The sequence below is a fragment of the Leguminivora glycinivorella genome, chromosome 25, assembly GCF_023078275.1.
Source record: "Leguminivora glycinivorella isolate SPB_JAAS2020 chromosome 25, LegGlyc_1.1, whole genome shotgun sequence".
In the NCBI taxonomy this organism is placed as follows: Eukaryota; Metazoa; Arthropoda; class Insecta; order Lepidoptera; family Tortricidae; genus Leguminivora; species Leguminivora glycinivorella.
This window is the reverse complement of record NC_062995.1, coordinates 6,860,333-6,879,931: the sequence shown is the minus strand read 5'-3', so window position 1 is coordinate 6,879,931 and position 19,599 is coordinate 6,860,333. Positions and strand designations below refer to the sequence as shown.

Sequence of the window (19,599 nt, the reverse complement as noted above, 5' to 3'; positions counted from 1 at the left end):
CACCAGGATTGAAGGTTTAGAGTTAGCCAAGATTTACGACTCTGCCTCGCCCGGAACTGAACCTGGCAAGCGTTTCGGTGAGCTGTACCAGGGAGACTCGTACGTCATCCAGTACCAATACCAGGGAGAGAATGGCCGTGACCATATTGTCTACTTTTGGCTGGTAAGTTATTTGCATATTCTTCAGAGTCATCCAATGTGCTGGCCACAGATTTTACATATACCGTACATCAAGCAAACGTTTCTACCTACGCGTCTCAAATGAACTCAGTCAAAACAACTGGGTTGTCCGTCTACTCACAGCTTGCAGCTTATGTCTATGTTGGTTACTTCTCCAATTTTTATATCCCTCTGACGACATACTTTCATTGAAACATTGAATCAATATTATAAGATGGTAATAAAGGTACTGACTTCTACCACTTTTTTATTGATTGCTATGCTACTCCTAAGATTTGGCGTAAGCACTCATTTTACGAAAGCGACTGCCATCCGACCTTCCAACTCGAAGGGAATGTAATTCCAAGACCTTCCAAGAGTTCGGTATCCTCACGATGTTTTCGTTCACCGAAAAGCAACTGAGAAATATCAAATGACATTTCGCACATAAGTTCCGAAAAACTCATTGGTCACGAGGTGGGGTTCGAACCCATGACCTCCGGATTGAAAGTCGCACGGTCTTACCGGTAGACCAACAGCCCTTCGCTAAGTATGAATATTACCAACACCTATTATTGTTCTCAGGGCAAGGATTCTACCTTAGACGAGAAGTCTGCAGCGGCTATTCAGTCAGTTGGTCTTGACAACGCGGTAAGTTGCCTACTTTTACTTAGTCTAATTTGGCGTTTCACGTCGGTAGCAAACAAGCATATGACCCCCTGATGGTTAACGGTCACTGCAGCCTGTTGGCTCCAGGGGCCCATTTCTCGAAGCTACAAGTTACAATTCACAAGTGGTTGTGTGGCTAATATGACAAGTTGAAACGAGACTTCCGCTTGTAATTTGTAACTTTGTTTTGAGAAATGGGCGCCAGGTGGTATAGGTAATACCTACACTCGTTGAAGAGTCTTTAAAGACCATATTCACTGGTTTGCCACTATTCCGAATTCATTTCCAGTAGCTTTTTCTTAGACGTTCCCTCATGTCCAAAATGGCCATGGAGAATCGTGACCAACAGTGATTTCTCTCCACTTGACGTGCTCCAGGGTCATATGGACCACATATGGACTGTCATCTGCAGTAGCTTAATAAATACCGAAACTTAGACGTTCTCGTTCTTCGTTCTTTTCTGCTTCCTCTTCCTCCTCCTCTTTCCTTTCCCTTTCCTCCTTCCTCCCTTCCCTCCTATTCTTTGACAATTTAATCAAATGAACAAGTGGGCTGCCTTTGGTTATGGAACGCACGCAGAAGCAGCACTAGCCACCAGGGTGTTAAGCATCATTTGAGAGTCCTACTGATGTGCAAGTGTAGGAAACTTTACAAAAAAAAATGAAAAATTAGTGGAAATATCATAAATGTTTCACAAGAAATAACGGATATTTATGAAATGGAAAATTTAAATGTCCATACATAATTGAGAAAAGTTTAAAAAGGTCTTTTAATGCACCGCCTACAATCTTCTCTGCTTTGCCCAAAGGTTGACTGGTAGAGAATACCTCATGGCATTAAGTTCGCCTTTTGTACATTAAGTTGTTCTTTTGTGCAATAAAGTTTATCTTGAAAATTTAATATTATCGTAATGTTTCCGTCGGCACATCAGTAGAGAGTCGGCAATAATTATTATTACTTATCTTCTTTTTGCAGCTCTCTGGTAAAGCTACCCTGGTGAGGGTGCCTCAGGGCGAGGAGCCGCAGCACTTTCTTAAGATCTTCAAGGGTATGTTTAATAATTCACAATCTTCTGCCCATAACTAATTGGAGCCATGCCAGAGTTTTATATCAGCTGGCGCTAGTAGCCCACAATTACTATTGTACGGTGATTTCTGGCCAGGCCTGCTAGCCAAATGGCATTTCTGCGACACCAGGGGGGTTACCATGACGTACTAAAGACGTTCAGTTTAGGTTGAGAGAAAGGGACACAGCTATAATAGCAGTTACATAGCTCCGTCCCTCTCTCTCAACGTAAACTGAACGGCTTTAGCACGTCATGGTAACCCCCCTGATGTCGATGGAAAGGCCGCTGGCTCGCGCCAATACGAAAGAGCGATAGAGACTGCGGCCTTGCGACCGGCGTCTGGCGTCGCAGAATCGCCATGCGGCTACGGGGTCCATTCTCGGTGAATTTCGGTCCCAGAGAGTCCCAGAGAGTTGCTCTAAGTATTGCCATCTTTCACTATTTGCCACATATTCTAGAAAAACAAAACTACTGCTACAGTAAGGTATACCAGAAACTCGTTAGTCGAAAAAAATTGCTTTTAGAACTTAGCATTTAAGTTCTTACCGTTTTATCACAATACTTTATCGACAGGCCGCCTGGTAACCCTCCTGGGAGGAAAAGCTTCTGGATTCAGGAACTCCAACCAGAAGGACAACTATGACACCGACGGTGTTAGGCTGTTCAGGGTAAGTTAGTGCTTCTCATTTGACCCTAGACGAAATTTTAAAATCATAGCGCATCGGTATTATCAATATATCTTTGATGAAACAAATAACTATTATGCTTCTTTGAATGAAATGTTAAAATCATAGCGAATCGGTCTTATCAATATATGTATTTGATGATGACAACAGATCCACGGCACCAAGGCAGCTGAAGACATGAGGGCAGAACAGGTGCCAGAGGTCACCGCGAGCCTGCAGCCTGAAGATGTGTTCCTGCTGGAGACTCCTAACAAGGTCTACGTTTGGCATGGACAGGTGAGAACCTTCCTTCTAATCATCTGTAAAAAAAAACATTCGCAAATATTGAGACCTGCAAGGCTGCTGCTATTAAGGCCTGCCAGGGCATTAACACAGCGCCTATTAGGAGCCCAGAAGACTGTGGTGAATGGAGAGCTTTGGTGCACAAAATAACGAGCTCAGTCATGAGGAAACTTAGAAGAAATATTGAAGCACAAACGTGACATTCCAGTGACGTGACAGTTTGTCAGCCTTTCGTCTACACCACAATTTAACCCATATCCCACAGTTGACTTCTACGACACCTACGGGAAGAAAAGGGGTGGTGAAATTCTTAAGTCACCACATCGGGTTAAAAAATAATACACATTCATCATCCTCCTTGCGTTGTCGCGGCATTTGGGGTCTGACAACGCTTTGACAACTAGTCCAAAGAGTTGGCGCAGGCACTAGTTTTACGAAAGCGACTTCTACTGACCTTCCGACCCCAAGCGTTATTGGAATTAGTGCGGTTTCCTCACGATGTTTTCTTTCACCGAGAAGCAACTGGCAAAATGTCAAATGACATTGTTCACACAACATACATTTACTAATAAATACAATGAATATTTTCAGACCTCAAGCGACGTGGAACAGCAAGAGGCAGCTCACTTCGTGGAGAGAATCCTTGGCGCTAACAAGCAGTTCGAGGTTATAACTCAGGGCAACGAGCCTGATGACTTCTGGTCCTACCTGAGTGAGTACACGTCACAGAATTTATTGTTGTTCTTTAGGGCACCTCAAAGGTGCATAGGGTCCACAAGATCCTTCCACGCCTTTCTATCTTGAGCCTCTCGTCTTGGCCTCCTTCCAGCTCAGTCCAAATTCCCGCAGCTCGTTCGCTACGCTCCGCCTACGTGGCGTTTGCGGGCTCGCTTTCCTCCTTGAGGCCGCCACTCAAACGCGATAGCGCTGTTGGCAGTTCCTCTTCGAAATGTATGATCGCTCTCCATTTCCTGGGATACCGGAGATTGTCGGCTCGGCACATAATCCAAAAATCCTCATCCTCATTCGCAGAATCTAGTGCCTGATAAATATAAGACCAAAGACTTATCTTTATGTCTTTATCCTTTCAGCCGGTGATGCCTCGCAAGTATCCAGCACCGAAGCCTGGCATGAACGAGTGACTAAGCGCCTTGGAGCTGAACCGAGACTATTCGACGCCGATATATCTGGCAACAACGCTGTCAGCTTTGAGGAGATCTTCAACATTGAACAGAAGGTATCTATAAATCTCCTGTCCTGAAGGAAGACTTTTATCAAATCTGTCATGTATGAGCTGGCGATAGCGCGATTGAGTACCTAATCAAGTGCCCCGGAGCTAAACCGAGACTATCTATCTGGCAACAACGCTGTTAGCTTTCAGGGCATCTTCAACATTGAACAGAAGGTATCTCTAAAACTCCTGCCCCTCTAGCACAACTTGCCTTGTCGCGCGCGAGTCCATACTTGAAGTCGCGCTTGATGTATGGACTTGCGCGCGACAAGGCAAGTTGTGGTAAAGGGTCTGGAGTCTTTTACCTGATCTCAAGTATAGAGCTGGCAACATCGCTATTGAGCGACCAAGCGCCTCGGAGCTTTTCGACGCTGATCTATCTGGCAACAACGCTGTTAGATTTGAGGAGATGTTGAATATTAAACAGAAGGTACCTAAGGAAACTACTTTATCTCATATAGAGCTGGCAACATCGCTATTGAGCGACCAAGCGCTAGCGCTAAACCGTCTGGCAACAACGCTGTCAGCTTTGAGGAGATCTTCAACATTGAACAGAAGGTATCTATAAAACTCCTGGAGTCTTTTACCTGATCTCTAGTAGAGATTTAACCAAAATGTTGTATATCCACAGGCACTTCACCAAGATGACGTGTACGTGCTGGATTCCGGCGATGAGCTGTACGTCTGGATCGGCAAGGAGGCCACCGACGCCATGAAGAAAGCTGGCAACCATATCGCTGAGGTAACCTTACACTCATTTAAGACGATGTTGTTGTTGATCGTCCTAGGGCACCCCATAGGTGCATAGGGCCTCCACAAGATCCTTCCACGCCTTTCTATGTTGAGCCACCGCCTTGGCCTCGTTCCAGCTCAGTCCATATTCCCTCAGCTCGTTCTCAACACTCCGCCTCCAGGTGTGTACGGGGCGTTTGCGGGCTCGCTTTCCTCCTTGAGGCCGCCACTCAAACGCGATACTGGCGCTAGTGTTTAAGACGATACAGGAGCGAAAATGCTAATGGAAAGGATCCCCCCCATTCAATTTGGGAATTTAAGTAAAATTGTCCATGAACAACTCAGTTAAAAGATATTGCGATTTTTTTTTTAAATCGAAGTTCAGCTCTCGACTGTTTCCTCCTTCAAAATTTAATCAATCGGAACTCGCTACGCTCGCGGTTCAATATTCGAAACTTTCGCTTGCTCGGGTATCAATATTGGCACGTGGTTAAATAAGATAAGATGAATCCAGAAAAGATATCGTTTATTCAAGTAGGGGTTTTACAACCTTCTTTCGAATCGTCAAAATTACATTAAAATAAATTAAAAAATAAATAACAAATTTACAGAAACAATATAACTTAACAACAAACCTATGAAATTTGCTTCTAACATATTATAAATATTATCATTCATTATTCATTCATTAAGTTTTAGTTATAGAAGGCCATGCATTTTTGTCATTGATATATTCTTGAACAGTGTAGTATGCTTTACGTAACAGACCGGACTTTACATATTTCTTAAGTGAATGTATTGGTAAATCCAATGCTTCCCTTGGTAATTTATTGTAAAATGCTACACATTGTCCTAGAAAAGATTTCTTTAATCGCTTTACACGAGACCTAATTATAACTATTTTGTGATTATTTCTAGCACTGTTACATTTTTTAAACGTTTCTATATTTTTTAGAGCATATAATATGCAGTCATAGATGTATTGTGATGCCATTGTTAGAATATTTATATCTCTAAAACGTTCTCTTAATGAAGAACGCGTTGGCAGTTCATATATATACCGCACTGCTCTTTTTTGCAATACAAAAATGGTTTGTATGTCGGCAGCTTTACCCCAGACTAAGATTGCGTATGACATTATGCTGTGAAAGTAGCTGTAGTATACCATTCGGGCTGTTTCAACATTTGTGAGTTGTCTAATCCTTCTCACTGCATAAGCTGCCGAACTCAAACGCTTTGCTAGAGAAGTAATATGTGGACCCCACTGCAAGTTTTTATCTATGGTCACACCTAGGAAAAGAGATTTTTCAACCATTTGTATACATTCATCATTTATATATATGTTACCACTACTCGGTTTTACATTAGGTAATGTGAATTTAATACATTTAGTCTTATTGGAATTTAACAGTAAATTGTTACTTGTAAACCAGTTTGAGACTATCTTCATGGTATTATTTATATCTGTATAATCTTCAGAATTCCGACTAACTTTAAAAATTAATGATGTGTCATCTGCGAATAACACAATTTCGCAAAGATTTTGTATTATGCTTGGTAGGTCATTTATATAGACTAAAAATAGAAATGGACCCAATATAGAACCCTGCGGCACACCTAACCTAATAGTAGAAGACTCCGATTGAGTTTTATTAATCACAACTGTTTGTGTTCTTTCACTGAGATAGCTTGAGACTAAGTTAATAGCGGCGTCAGATAATCCATAATGTTTAAGTTTCAGTTTTAAAGTCGAGTGATCAACACAGTCAAAAGCTTTTGACAAATCACAAAAAATTCCTACCGCATCGCAAGACTCTTCCCATATGTTATAAATATGCTTGATGAGCGTAGAGGCAGCATCAGTGGTAGAACGACCTTTTGTGAATCCAAATTGACGATTATGAAGAATTTTGTGTCTAGTGAAATGAGTTTGTAATTGATGTAACATGATTTTTTCAAAAATCTTACTAAGCACCGGCAAAATAGATATTGGACGAAAATTTTCCATGTTAGTTTTGTCTCCAGACTTAAATAAAGGTAAAACCTTACTGTATTTCATAAGGTCAGGAAATATACCACTGTCAACACATGAGTTGAAAATAACGCATAAGTATGGTGAGATTATTTCGATAATATAGCCTACAGCTTTCACTGACATGCCCCATAAATCTTCTGTATTTTTATTGTTAAGAGACTTAAATGTTTTGTATATAATTCTTGGAGTTACATAGCTAAATTCAAAATTACTTTCACATTTCTCCAAAGAGGAACGGAGTAAAAGGTCAGCTTGCATTGCAGATGATTTTATCTCCTTAGTAGTTTTATAAGCCATATTCGAAAAATATTCCTGGAATACGGCAGCCACCTCCATGTCAGAGTTAACTAACTTGTCTTGACAGTTCAACTCAAATTGACAATCACGAGGCTTTTGACTAGAACTTTCCTGTTTTATAATGTTCCAGACAGTCTTTATTTTATTTTCAGATGCCTTGACCTTTGTACTAATATGCTGTGATTTGGCGGCAATACAAACTTTCTTAAATATTTTGGAATAATTTTTAACATAATCTACAAATACCTCAGATTTATCGTGTTCTTTCATGCTATACAATTCATAAAGACGGTCCCTGCTCTTGTAGATTCCGGGTGTCGCCCAAACACTAAATTTCTGATTTCTGTTATTCGAAATAGTTTGCGTTTTAAATGTCGAATTGAACTGCGAATTAATGATATCAAATAATTCATTATAAAACGAATTAGGGTCATTGGGACGAAAAGAAGACAGAGATAACTGTAATTTGATGCCAGCTTGAAATTCATTTATTCGATTTTCAGTCATTGGCCTGTATGTTGTAGTCTGTGGTATATTCTTACAATGATTTTGAAAAGTGGCGGCTAGGCCAAAATGATCTGAACTAAAGCAATTAAATACATTCTTATCTAAACTAGGACAATTACAAAAAATATTATCCAAGCAGGTAGCACTAGTTTCCCCAATCCTAGTTGGTTCAAGAAATAAGTTTTTTAAGTTATAAGACTGAAAGAGATTTAAAAACCTAGTAGTTTGCATTGAGTCCTCGAGTAAATTGATATTAAAATCTCCACATACGATGAGACGCTTTTGGTCTTTCGTAGCAATATTCAATACATTATCCAATCCTACCTCAAACAGACAGTAATTTGCCGATGGCGGTCTATATACACATATTATTATAAAGTTTTCTAGTTCTACACATGACACTTCCATTATTCGTTCTATTGACAATTTTACAATGTCTTTTCTTTCCTTACATTTTATATTATTATTAACTAAAATGAGGGATCCCCCACGAGTAGCCTTAACTCTTGAAAAATTACTTACAATGTCAAAGTTGGTAAAGTTAAATTTATATTGATTTTCTCTTAACCAGTGCTCAGTAACACACATTACATGGATCTGGTGACTTTCTAGGAATAATCCCATTTCTATTTCTTTACTAGAAAGACCCTGTACATTCTGGTGGACAACTCTAACATTCACTGATTTTTTAAAGTTTACGACACCGGCCATCGTTTTATGAGGCGCTGAGTGCTGTTTAGTTATTTTCATTTTCTGGCGAGTCAGCACGAAAAAGCGGATCACTTTGTTTTATTTGCGAATCCTGTATTGTAATCCTAGACCGAATTTCTCCCGTTGTTTCATTTTCTAGACATTTCGTACTTGCAGTCGGAGTAGACATTTTTTGAGTTCTTTTAGGTGTGTGTCTGCCATGATTATAAAAGGCGTCTTGATAGTCAGTTTGGTCTATATTAGTATTTAGTTTTCTACAAATATCTTTAAGGAATAATCTTTTGGTGACATATTTTCCATTCAAAGTGTCAATAAATGTGATATTATTTTTAACACATATCAGGTTGAGCATATTATTCCAGCATTCGCTATTCATATGTTGACATCTTCCTATACCAATTATAAATATAGTTTTTTTGTTGATTGACTTCAACAGTGAATGTAAGCTTACTATGGTAGCCATGGGGTTATCGTCATGTTCTCCTAAAGATAAAACAATTTTGTCTCCTTCTGAATAGTTATGGAGTGAAATTGAATTTAATATTTGTTCTGTCGTAGCACCTGGTTTGATAAAAGATGTAACTTCGTATGTCTTTGAGACGTAGGGCAATGTAAGGCGTGAACTCAAAATTGACGATGCCAAGCCCTTGCATTGATTTCCGCCAAAAATAAATATTCCTCCTTTTTCTTGGTAATGATTAAAAGGTGAATTTCTCTCAATCTTATTTATTGATGTATCTTTTTCTTGTGTTGCATTTTTAATGTGATTATCACTGTTGGAAGGCTCAGTGTGTTTATTATGACTAATTGTTGATGATGATGATGATGTATTATGTGATTGAAGTTCAGTGGATTCTAAATGTTTAGCAATTTTCTTCTTTTTCCCAGATTTTGGTGTAGATTTATTAAGACTGGAGTATTGACCTTCACCTAGCAGCTTTTTTAGAACAGATATTTGTCTTTCTAGCTCCACTTGGTTTTTAGAAAGCTTATTTACCTCTGAGTTTAGGCATGCAATTTCTTCGTGCGCGCCGTCAAGCTGGAGAGTCAGATTCGATATTTCATTTTTCAGGTCCCGAATTTGAGTGCAATCAGCAAACATAGGCAGACTGCAAGCACTATTTTGTGACTGAGAAGATACACTACTGTTTGAACTAGTGAATGATGTCGGCGTAGGTACTGGTGACACACTGATACATCTAGCTTGTTTTGGTTTTCTAATTGTCACTCTGTCAATTTTATCAGGCGATTCGGTAATGTTCGTCTCACTGTGCTCCAGGACGTCACTAGCGGGTCGGGAGGGAGTCGACGAAGAAGGCGGAGGGGGAGGGTTCTCTTTCGTTTGCGGTGTCGAAGATGACGAAGTCTGGCAACACTTCCAATCCTTTTTATTTTCTCGATTCATTGACAAAAATTTTTTTAACGTGACATTTTTTGTGCATTTGATATGATATACACGATGACAAGTAGAACATTCCAAATATTCTTTGACGTTTATCGTTTCAGGGCACACAGAGCACTTCATTTTCTTATTTCTATTTGAAAAAGACATAATTTCACCAAAGGATGTGCATTGCAGTCTCCTTGGTTTTCTGGCAGAACCTGCATGTCGCCTCTTGTTTCAAACCCATTTGAAACATGTGTTTGTTCAGCTTGCATTTTCCAGTCAATATTCAGGATACCGCGCAGATTTTGTATCTTTTGAGCCTTAGGACCCTGCCCTGCCCTACCTTGCTTGCACGTGCTTTATTTTGTGTTTATTTTTTCGCACTAGTTCGCATAGTACTTTTATCTGTGTGCGTAGCCGAACTCACAAACGCTCACGATAATATATCTTTCGTAGCTATCTATCTCTATCGCTTTTGCGTATTGGCGCGACAGAGCCAGACTACCTTTCTGCGGCGTTTCGTTTTCGTTTCGCGTCGTAGAAATGCAAGAGGGATAGAGATAGATATAGATATCTACGAGCGTTTCGTTTCGTGAGTGTTTCGTGAGCGTTTGTGCCATTCGGCCGCACCATGGTAGGAGATGAGAAAAGTACAGTCAATTGTTTAAGTGCAAATATTTTTGTGATTAACTATATTTAGGTGTGTTGTCTAAATATTAATTTCAACCTTCCCATGCAACGCTCTAGATTACAAATTTTCGAACCACTCACTATTCTCGTGGATCAATTTTAAACGATAACTGTCAAACTAATAACATTTTCTCTTTTTTCAGAAAAACAAGAGTTCGTCTGAAGAAATCAACAATGATATCGAATAAGAACAAATATTACCTAGGTATACTTATAGCGTGCACAAATAATGTGATATTTATAACTATTAAGAGATGTAAACTCATTTTTATAACTTTGTGAAATAAATGTTTGTTTAAATACCTCCCTGTATTGTTTCCGTCCCTTTCAGTTTCCTCAGTTTAAATTTAAAAGTGGAAAATGTGGTGGAAAAAAATTTGCTAGCTTGGTTGAAGCCTTGGTGGCTCAGTTGGCAGAGCGCTGGGGTATCGATCTAAAGGCTGTGAGTTCGAGTCTTACCCAAGGCAGACATTTTCCACTTTTATTCTAAGCCTAGCGGCATCGGTTGCAGATAAATAAGGACACTGGACACACGTCGTAGATATGTTGCTCTTCTGAAAAACTGTACTATCATAATAGGCTAGTTTCCTACTACATACTTTTCCACAGAGTGAAACACAATTTTTTTCACCACACCAACACGAACAAAATTCTGAACAAACATCAAATTCAATCAAATCCATCAATTTATTCAATATACATGATTCAAAATAATCATAGGCAGGTAAATTGTGCCAGTCAGCCTAAGACATCAAGTTAAAAATTGTATGAAATTACTTTGCACTCTTGTGGATAAAACGCAATTTTGCTATCTATTTTCGAATAGCAAAATAAGCCTTTAACAGTCGGTGTGGTGAAATAGTTATTTGTTATACAAGGGGGCAAAGTTGTATTTTAACGCCGAGTGTGGAGTTGAAAAACGAGCAAGTAAAATGATTCTATAGAATCCTGAACTTGCGAGTTTTTTAACAGACGAGAAGTAAAATACATTTGCATCCGAGTGTAACACAAAACTTTTCCCCTCACTACAGCGAGGAAACTACAACGCAAAAAATGCGTTTATCACTGTTTCCAGTAGTTCCACAGGTGGTAAATCATCTTTATTACCAGATTCACCTACTTTTATCAATTTTAAAGCAGTTAATTTGACGTTATTCAAGATCAAATTACTTTACCCACTAGTGGATAAAATGCGGTTTTACCCGCTGGTATTAAAGGACAAAACACGTGTTTCCGAGCACTAGCTAGTGAGGGGAAAAATATTTTATTTAAGTATAAGGAAACTATATTTAAAATTATACTAAATTATACTTACAGCTTGACAAAAGAGTAGAAAAAAAGTGGCAAAATCACAGTGTCCCTTTTCTCACACTTCTGATGTCTATGTTTAAATCAGCAGCATCGGGTCGATTCGACCCACTGCACTTATGTTCGTTTTAAAAAGTGAAATTTTAATTCTGTTCTTAAAGCTAAATATAAGGATAAGTATAAGGGTGTCCGTTTTCACATTATCCGATCCGATATCGGATGTCGGAAGGATTTCAATAGAAAAAATCCAAGATGGTGCCTGTAATTGTATGGGATATCGGTCAACTACATCCGATATCGGATCAGGTAATGTGAAAACACACTATGATGATTTTTAACATCCCGTCCGGTGCAAATCTTATTTCAAACTTCAAACTTTTATGAAATTATAATTTAAATAGTATTTATAATAAGGACGAAGAAACGATCTCAATACAAAGATTCCCTTGTTGACATCATAAAGCAAAGTCGCCAATACGCCAGAAAACAATAATTTACAAAGAATGAGGAAAAGATAATCAACAGTCAATGAACCTACAACATACACATAATCAGGTAGGTAAATATTCAGACAATTATATAACATACTAATAATAGCTATAAGAACTGTAGCCGCTTGAGACATAAACGGACTTAAGTCATTCTGAGTCTGTAGAAGAACATGTTGACATTAAGCCAAATTAGGTAAAGTCATTATCTCAACTTGAATAACTTGATTAAGCTTCTGGGACGAGATTTATTCCAAAATCATATTAATGGTATGAGATATAAGGTTGAAGTTAATAATACATTTAAACATTTATAGCGTATACTTATTTGTTTCTATAAACAAAATCTTGCAGTTGTGATTAAAACCTCGAAGTGAAGTGATATTATTAATAAAATAAGTATGAAGAGTTTTATTTCTATTTTGTTGTTTTGTTTAGTTTTAAAAGCGAACAGTCATGGTATGAGCGTAGTGTTCTCATGGAAGCAAATTAGTTACAACTTTGATGGAGTTATTTGTAAGTTTTTATTTTATTTAAAGACAAATTAAAGCTTTTAACAACACCATTATTGACATTAACTAGTATTATTGAATTTTCTATATTGAATGAATATGCAAGAGCGATAATGGAGTGAAATCACAATACATATTATTTTATTTGCTAAGTGGTGTTGGCCGAGTGGATATGAGGCCCGATTTCGTAGAAAATTTACGTTTACCTACATCCAACAACCTACACTTAAAACAGCGGCGGGTCAAAATCACTGTCAACTGGGGTGGCAACGCGCATGTGACACTGTTTGAGTTGCAGGCGTCCATAGGTTACGGTGACCGCTTTACATCAGGCGGGCCGTATGCTTGTTTGTCACCGACGTAGTATTAAAAAAATGGTAACATCGTGTCGTCTCATTTTCTCACACATATTGGTAAGAAAGGGATGACACGACAATGTAGCGACTTAATTTATATTATTTTTTGCCACGCTGTATTAAGCTAGGTATGACTATAATTATTTCAGACACAAAGAGCTCAGACTACGACCGCACCATAGGCTACAACGTCCACTTTGCCGACGAGCTACAAGACGCAGAGAAGTTCTTCATTCAGTACAACAATGTGCCCATCGGGTTTGAAGTCTATGGAGACACGGTGTTCGTCACAGTGCCGAGGAGACGACATGGTACGCTTTAAATGTTTTTTCTATTCAAATAATGATTTATGGTAGAAATTCAGCTCGTCCTATTAATTTAAAACCTATTTTTATTTCCTGTAGAAGAAGTCATTAATTTTATAGGAGTAGGTTTTGAGGCAGCGTAGGGTCGAATCGACCCTATGCCACACAAAATTAAATCAAATCGAAAATAAATTCACGAAAATAAAGTAGGCTTGGTTTTCTTCGAAGTATTATTGCTGTCACAATTATTTGTAAACTCAGCTGGCGTAGAGAAATCTTACACACCAAAAATTCAACTTCAATACGTAGTTTATTTATAAAGATAACTACAATTAAAAGCTAAACTTAAATTTTTTATAATAAACAGTCTCAGTAGGCTACGGACACCTGCAATTCTTATCTTCAATTTGCGCTCTTTCAGGTATCCCCTCCACCTTAAACTACGTAAAGCTGTCAGACGCAAACCCAGTACTGCGTCCGTATCCTGACATAACCAGCAGTAGTTTAGTGTCCGTGTACAGACCAAGAGTTGATGAGTGCGGACGGCTTTGGATGGTAGATACTGGACTACTCGAGGTTCCTGGTAAGACCAAAGCGTAACGCTATACATAGGCGTAGGGATGTGACGAGCCACTGATTTTACCACTGCAATCAGTCAACGCAGGGCAGTTTGTGGCGAGCTGTTGGGGAACATCGACCCTACGTACCCGAGTGTTCCTGGGAAGTTTTGTTACCCGTGAGGTGGGTGGGACTCCCTCTGCTAAACCTGTCAGATGCCAGCCTGGTACTGCGTCCGTATCCTGACATAACCAGCAGGAGTTTAATATCAGTGTACAGACCAAGGGTTGATGAGTGCGGACGGCTTTGGATGGTAGACACCGGTCTTCTGGAGGTTCCTGGTAAGATCAGTCTGTACCAGTTCTGACGTTTTATAATGATTTCTGTTATATGACGAATTGACGAAGCCTGCGCTGTGGATCTTAACGTATGTATTTTTTAATGATTTCTTTTGTTATCTTTAATGAGTATGTTACTTGATACCGTACATTTTTCAATCTGTTATTTATTTGAAAAAAATACCCAAATGTTTTTTCTGAGACTTTTACTGTAGGTATTCATTAAAGTATTATAAATATCAAAACTATTCAAGGTGAAGGCACAGTTGTTTTAGGCCCAGGTGTAAAAAAGAGACTTATTACACCTGTAAGCACTTAGAACTCCCCTGCTCTTTCTCCATCCCAAAATTATTGACGGGTTGCCTGGGTCCTAGGCCCGGTATATGTGTTCCTGAACTTCCGTTGATGCACTAATTTCTACAGTTTAAAACATGTGTTAAGGATAATACCTAGTACCTATACATTCTCTGTCGCACCGTCAATATCGAGTATATGTTTCAGGAGAGAGGAAGCAAATACAGCCTCCCACAATAGTCGTGTATGACCTCAACAGTAACAGACAGATCTTGAGATACCAGCTCAAACCTACGGATCTGGTTGACGAGAAGACACCAGGAGGTAAGATATTAATTAATTAATTAATTTAAACTTCATTACAAAAGAAATCTTATAGTAGAAAAGGCGGACTTAATGCGAAAGGGCATTCTCTACCAGTTAACCGATATTCAAATAAGTCTAAGTTTTACTATAAAGAGACTCAGGGCGCCCAGACCCCACGGACCCAGGGCCTCGACGCCGAATGGAATGAAATGTATTCGGCGCCGAGACCGCGGTACCGATTTTACATTTTCGACCGCCTCTGTGGCATCTGTCGCCCTCGTAAAAGTTCCGTGGAGATGTGAAAGGGCTAGCGTGTCAACGCAGGTTGCATCCCACACCAGCACCCGCCCCATATTCCACGGAACCACTGACATCCCGTCGGGTCTCTTGCCATCGCTTCGTGAAATGCAGCTCTAAAATAGCAGGCACATTGACCGACGCAAGAGTCCAACGGATGATGTCGTTAAGGGCGGCATGCCTGGAGAAGCGGCCCGCGCTTCTCTGGCAAGAGAGGCCTTGGTGCCCTAACTGGTCTACATCCGCACCGCATGTTTTACGATAATATTCCTCGTTACAGGTCTAACCTCCATAGCTGTGGATGTCGGCTGTTCATGTGAAGATACGTACGCGTACATCAACGACCTGGCCACCAACGGTCTTATTGTCTTCTCACTCAGAGAAAGAGACAGTTGGAGGATACAAGACGACAGTTTCAAGCTGGATGAAGGGGCTTTGAACTTCACTGTTGCTGGTAAGTTTTGTGCACCTGTACAATACCAACAAAAGGCCGCAAAAATATTTGATACGATCCTATTTGCAGGGCCATACTTTTGCGGTCTTCGAAGAGCAACATACTTATTATTGCAGACGACTGACTGTTCACACGAGCCTCAGGCGATTGATTCCACCTAATTAAATACCCTTTCTTCCTTAGTTTGAACTTCTAGACTGAATCAGACCGAGCTAAGATGCCGGCGATTTTGAGAGCATAAACTCTGTATGACTTTAGGTCAACATTATATTTTAAATAATAGAAGTTTGACGTTCTAAATAATTTTCGCACGGTCTGAGCTGTCAAAATTTAGGCCAACATAGTTAATTTGGCCTAACTACAACTTTACAGGTCACGTGATCAACTGGCGTGATGGGCTCTTCAGCGTTGCCCTATCTAACCGGGATGCTACAAACTGCAGAACAGCTTTCTTCCATCCACTGGTGTCTACTCAGGAGTTCGGTATCAACACGGCCGTGCTCAAGTCTTCGAGACACGGGTATCTCAGCGGCAAACCGACGGTATGAATGAACTTTTATTTTAGTCGCCAGCTGATTAAAACGTCTGAACCGACATCTCCTTCTCATAATACTTTTCCTAAGTTCGCCATACGAGAGTGAAAAACAGGTAAGTACCTCAATATGTGAATTCCTCTCAATTTTTTGCCAAACCAACTCACCCACAAACAGTTTATTTTATCGCCACATGCAACATATTTGGACTCATAAGGCGAGCCGCAATGAACTCGCATGCCTGACAAAGAATCACCGAACGAATCAAAATATCGTCACTACTTTTAAAAAATCTCGTATCTCACGCTGTTCCTCAAAGTTAAAACGCAGTAAGTCTATATGCATTCTATACATACTTACTACAATTTTCTTTTCATTGACAGACGAAGATACAAGTTTTTTTAAAAGTAGTGACGATATGTCGCCAACGGCCACTAGCGAAACAATAAACATGAGTTGAACCGCGCTTTTTCAAAATGTAACACGTTCGCTCCGGCATCGGATCTATTCGACCCGATGCTGGTATGTTCGATTGCGTTGTAACTAATGGTTGTATCGAAGGTTTCTTATCATAGATTAAATACAAGAGATCATACCATCCCATACATTAAAATGCGACCGCCTAAGAACGCGCATACACTACACCACACATAGATGGCGCCACAAAAAAAATGTCTTGTAGCTTTCGATTATACTTGTAGATGGCGTTAAGTGTCACTTTTGACATAGATTTATGGCTCGAAATTGACACTTAACGCCAATCTACACATAACCGATAGCAACAAGGCATTTTTTGTGGCGCCATAGTATGATCTTCTTATATTTAATCTATGGTCTTACGAAAGAAAGTTTAACTTTTATTATGATATTTTTATCCAGCTCCTAGGCACTAGAGGCCCGTTAACCCAAAGCGGCAGCCACGACTACTACAACGGCATGCTGTTCTTCGCCAACGTGGCCCAAGACGGTATCCTCTGCTGGAACACTAGGAAACCACTAACTCCAGAGAATATGGTCTTGGTGGCACAGGACCATGAGAAACTTGTGTATATTTCAGGTACAATACATTAACAGTATTTATTTAGATTTATTTATTTCATAATATAAAAATTACATTATAAATTATTCTACCTTAATCTATACGAACGATATTATTTTCGATACCCTAGAAACCTAAAACCACAACTTTCACAAGCCTCGCCGTAAATTGGTCTCAGTACAGGTGGTGCTTTTTTACGCACTTTAGGGCCGTCAGTACTGAAAAACGTCGTACGATACACGTGCGAAAAGGAAATGCGTAACTCGTGTAAAAAATACTGCCTTCGGTTGTGTTTTAATTTTCGCCACTCGTTTCGAACCTCCTCTTTTCCGCACTTGTATCGTACCTAATGTACTATTTTTTCTTCTTCTTCTTCTTCTCAGCATATTTGCGTCCACTGCTGAACATATGCCTCTTTCATGGATTTCCATTCTGTTCTATAAGCGGCAGTTCTGTGCCAGGTCGGCCCTGCCGTCTACTATTTCATACAACATAAATCTACTATTTCACCATACGTGAGGAGGAAAATTCATCCTTATGGTTAAGTTATAAACTGTTTTTTTAATTTTTTTAATGTTTGTACGTTATTGCAGATTTAAAAGTGAAAGCTGGCGAGGTTTGGGTCCTAGTGAATCAAATTCCCCGTTTTGTCTACAGTACCCTAGACCCTACACAGAATAATTTCTACATTCTCAAGTAAGTCACAGTTTTTTTTTATCAAATTCATATAACTAGCGCTTATCTTCCAAAATGAACACACACGATAAGTGATGATGTGTTTGTCATTAAGACATTATTAATAAGTAGACATACTGATTAATTTAATGGTGTGTAGGTATATGTAGTTACTGTGCTTGTAAAGTTTCGTTTTGTTTTAATTTAACACTTTTTATAACATACCTGTTTATAGGGTCGAATCGACCCGATGCCGCATCGAACGTATTAGGCGAACTACATATCTATGCAAATTGTGAGCTGAACCAACATATTTATTTTCAAAACAATGTAATCAAATCGAACATTTCTTTTTTCAGAGGGAGGGTACCAGACTTGATCAAAAATACGAGATGCGCGTAATTTTAAGAAACAAAATAGTTTTAGACGTTTTAGTATGATGTTAATGAAAAGAACCCCTTTAAGAACCGACACAAACTAAAATTCCAAAATCTGAAGAGATTGATGTGTGTTGAAAAAACATTGCTCTAGCTTTCAAAACCATGTAGCAAAACAGTCGAGTACATTTGTAAGGGGAAAAGACCACTCCTGGGGGCCGATTTTTGAATCTCGGCCATTCGATTTCGTGAAATTCGTTCAATAATATCTCCACTACTAGCGATTTAAATTCTACTAACAGAATCGAAAACGAGTGGTCATTACCACTAGTTTCAAAATTACTAGCCGTCCTTTTTCAAAAATAGCATTCCGTCGTTTTCCACAGACTTTCGAACGGCGGATTCAAAAATCGATCCCCTGTTGCCCTGTCAAGGAAAACACCGTGCAATTAAATACTTACAAATAAAAAAAAGGCTTGAAAAAAATTTGTTTATTTCAACCTAAATCCTACCATATCCTACTTAAATACCTACATAATAAAAAAACAAAAACACCCTTGGTGTTCTTCATACACGTCCTAAGTGAGGTAGACGTTTCAGGAGCGTATTCACTGTAAACATTTTTGTTCGAAACACGGTTTCTTAACAATATTTCATAATAAATACTATATTCTTTTGAGAAACAATGTTTCTAAACCGTGTTTCGAAACAAAATACTTATGTTTGTATTGAATACGCACCTTTCTTGTTGCCCACCAACATTTAAATAAAAATACTTAAAAATAACGAGTCTCATTATCAAGATCTGATAACTAATAACAAAACTAAATTAGTTGAAACAATATTAAAATGTAGGTACATAAATAGTCTTAGCTGATAAGTGAATGCGCTTTTAGTGACTTAAAAATATAATAATATAATATAAATAAATATTGGGGACACCTTACACAGATCAACTTAGCCCCAAACTAAGCAAAGCTTGTACTATGGGTGCTAAGCACAGATCAATACAACAAGATGGCCCTTACAGGGCGACTCGCGGTCACCAAGCATACGACAAATCAGGTTTATAAAAGTTTGAACGCGTGCGACACCGATCAGTAGCGACCAAGTATACGACCCGCTAACAGTGTCCGTGTCCGCTCGGGAAAAAATCTTAAATAATCAATTTTGGTTGCAAACAATGGTCTCTTACAGCATAAAGTGGTGTGGCAAGTCTTCTAACACTTCTACATGTAAAAAAGATGGAACAACATTCCACAGTTAAGTCAAATTAATTATTTTGTTGAATATTGTTTATTTTCCGC

General features: G+C 39.0%; 2 protein-coding genes across 3 annotated transcripts in view; both read left to right on the top strand.

Moving 5' to 3' along the window:
* LOC125239186 (gelsolin-like) overlaps positions 1–4,916 on the top strand; it is a 47,711-nt gene extending 42,795 nt beyond the window's left edge. For both annotated transcript variants that reach the window (XM_048146701.1, XM_048146702.1), the window contains 8 exons: positions 7–163; positions 745–810; positions 1,804–1,876; positions 2,468–2,562; positions 2,731–2,856; positions 3,454–3,574; positions 3,954–4,099; positions 4,725–4,916. In XM_048146701.1, coding sequence (XP_048002658.1) covers positions 7–163; positions 745–810; positions 1,804–1,876; positions 2,468–2,562; positions 2,731–2,856; positions 3,454–3,574; positions 3,954–4,099; positions 4,725–4,901 — 961 coding nt within the window. In that variant the 3' untranslated portion in view covers positions 4,902–4,916. The remainder of the gene's footprint in view (positions 1–6; positions 164–744; positions 811–1,803; positions 1,877–2,467; positions 2,563–2,730; positions 2,857–3,453; positions 3,575–3,953; positions 4,100–4,724) is intronic.
* Positions 4,917–12,607: 7,691 nt separating this feature from the next.
* LOC125239185 (L-dopachrome tautomerase yellow-f-like) lies at positions 12,608–18,763 on the top strand. Its single transcript, XM_048146700.1, has 9 exons — positions 12,608–12,764; positions 13,266–13,427; positions 13,843–14,004; positions 14,819–14,935; positions 15,495–15,668; positions 16,041–16,210; positions 17,081–17,258; positions 17,834–17,936; positions 18,275–18,763. The coding sequence occupies exons 1-9, from the start codon at positions 12,650–12,652 to the stop codon at positions 18,315–18,317; spliced, it is 1,224 nt and encodes a 407-aa protein (XP_048002657.1). The 5' UTR covers positions 12,608–12,649; the 3' UTR covers positions 18,318–18,763.
* Positions 18,764–19,599: the final 836 nt, after the last annotated feature.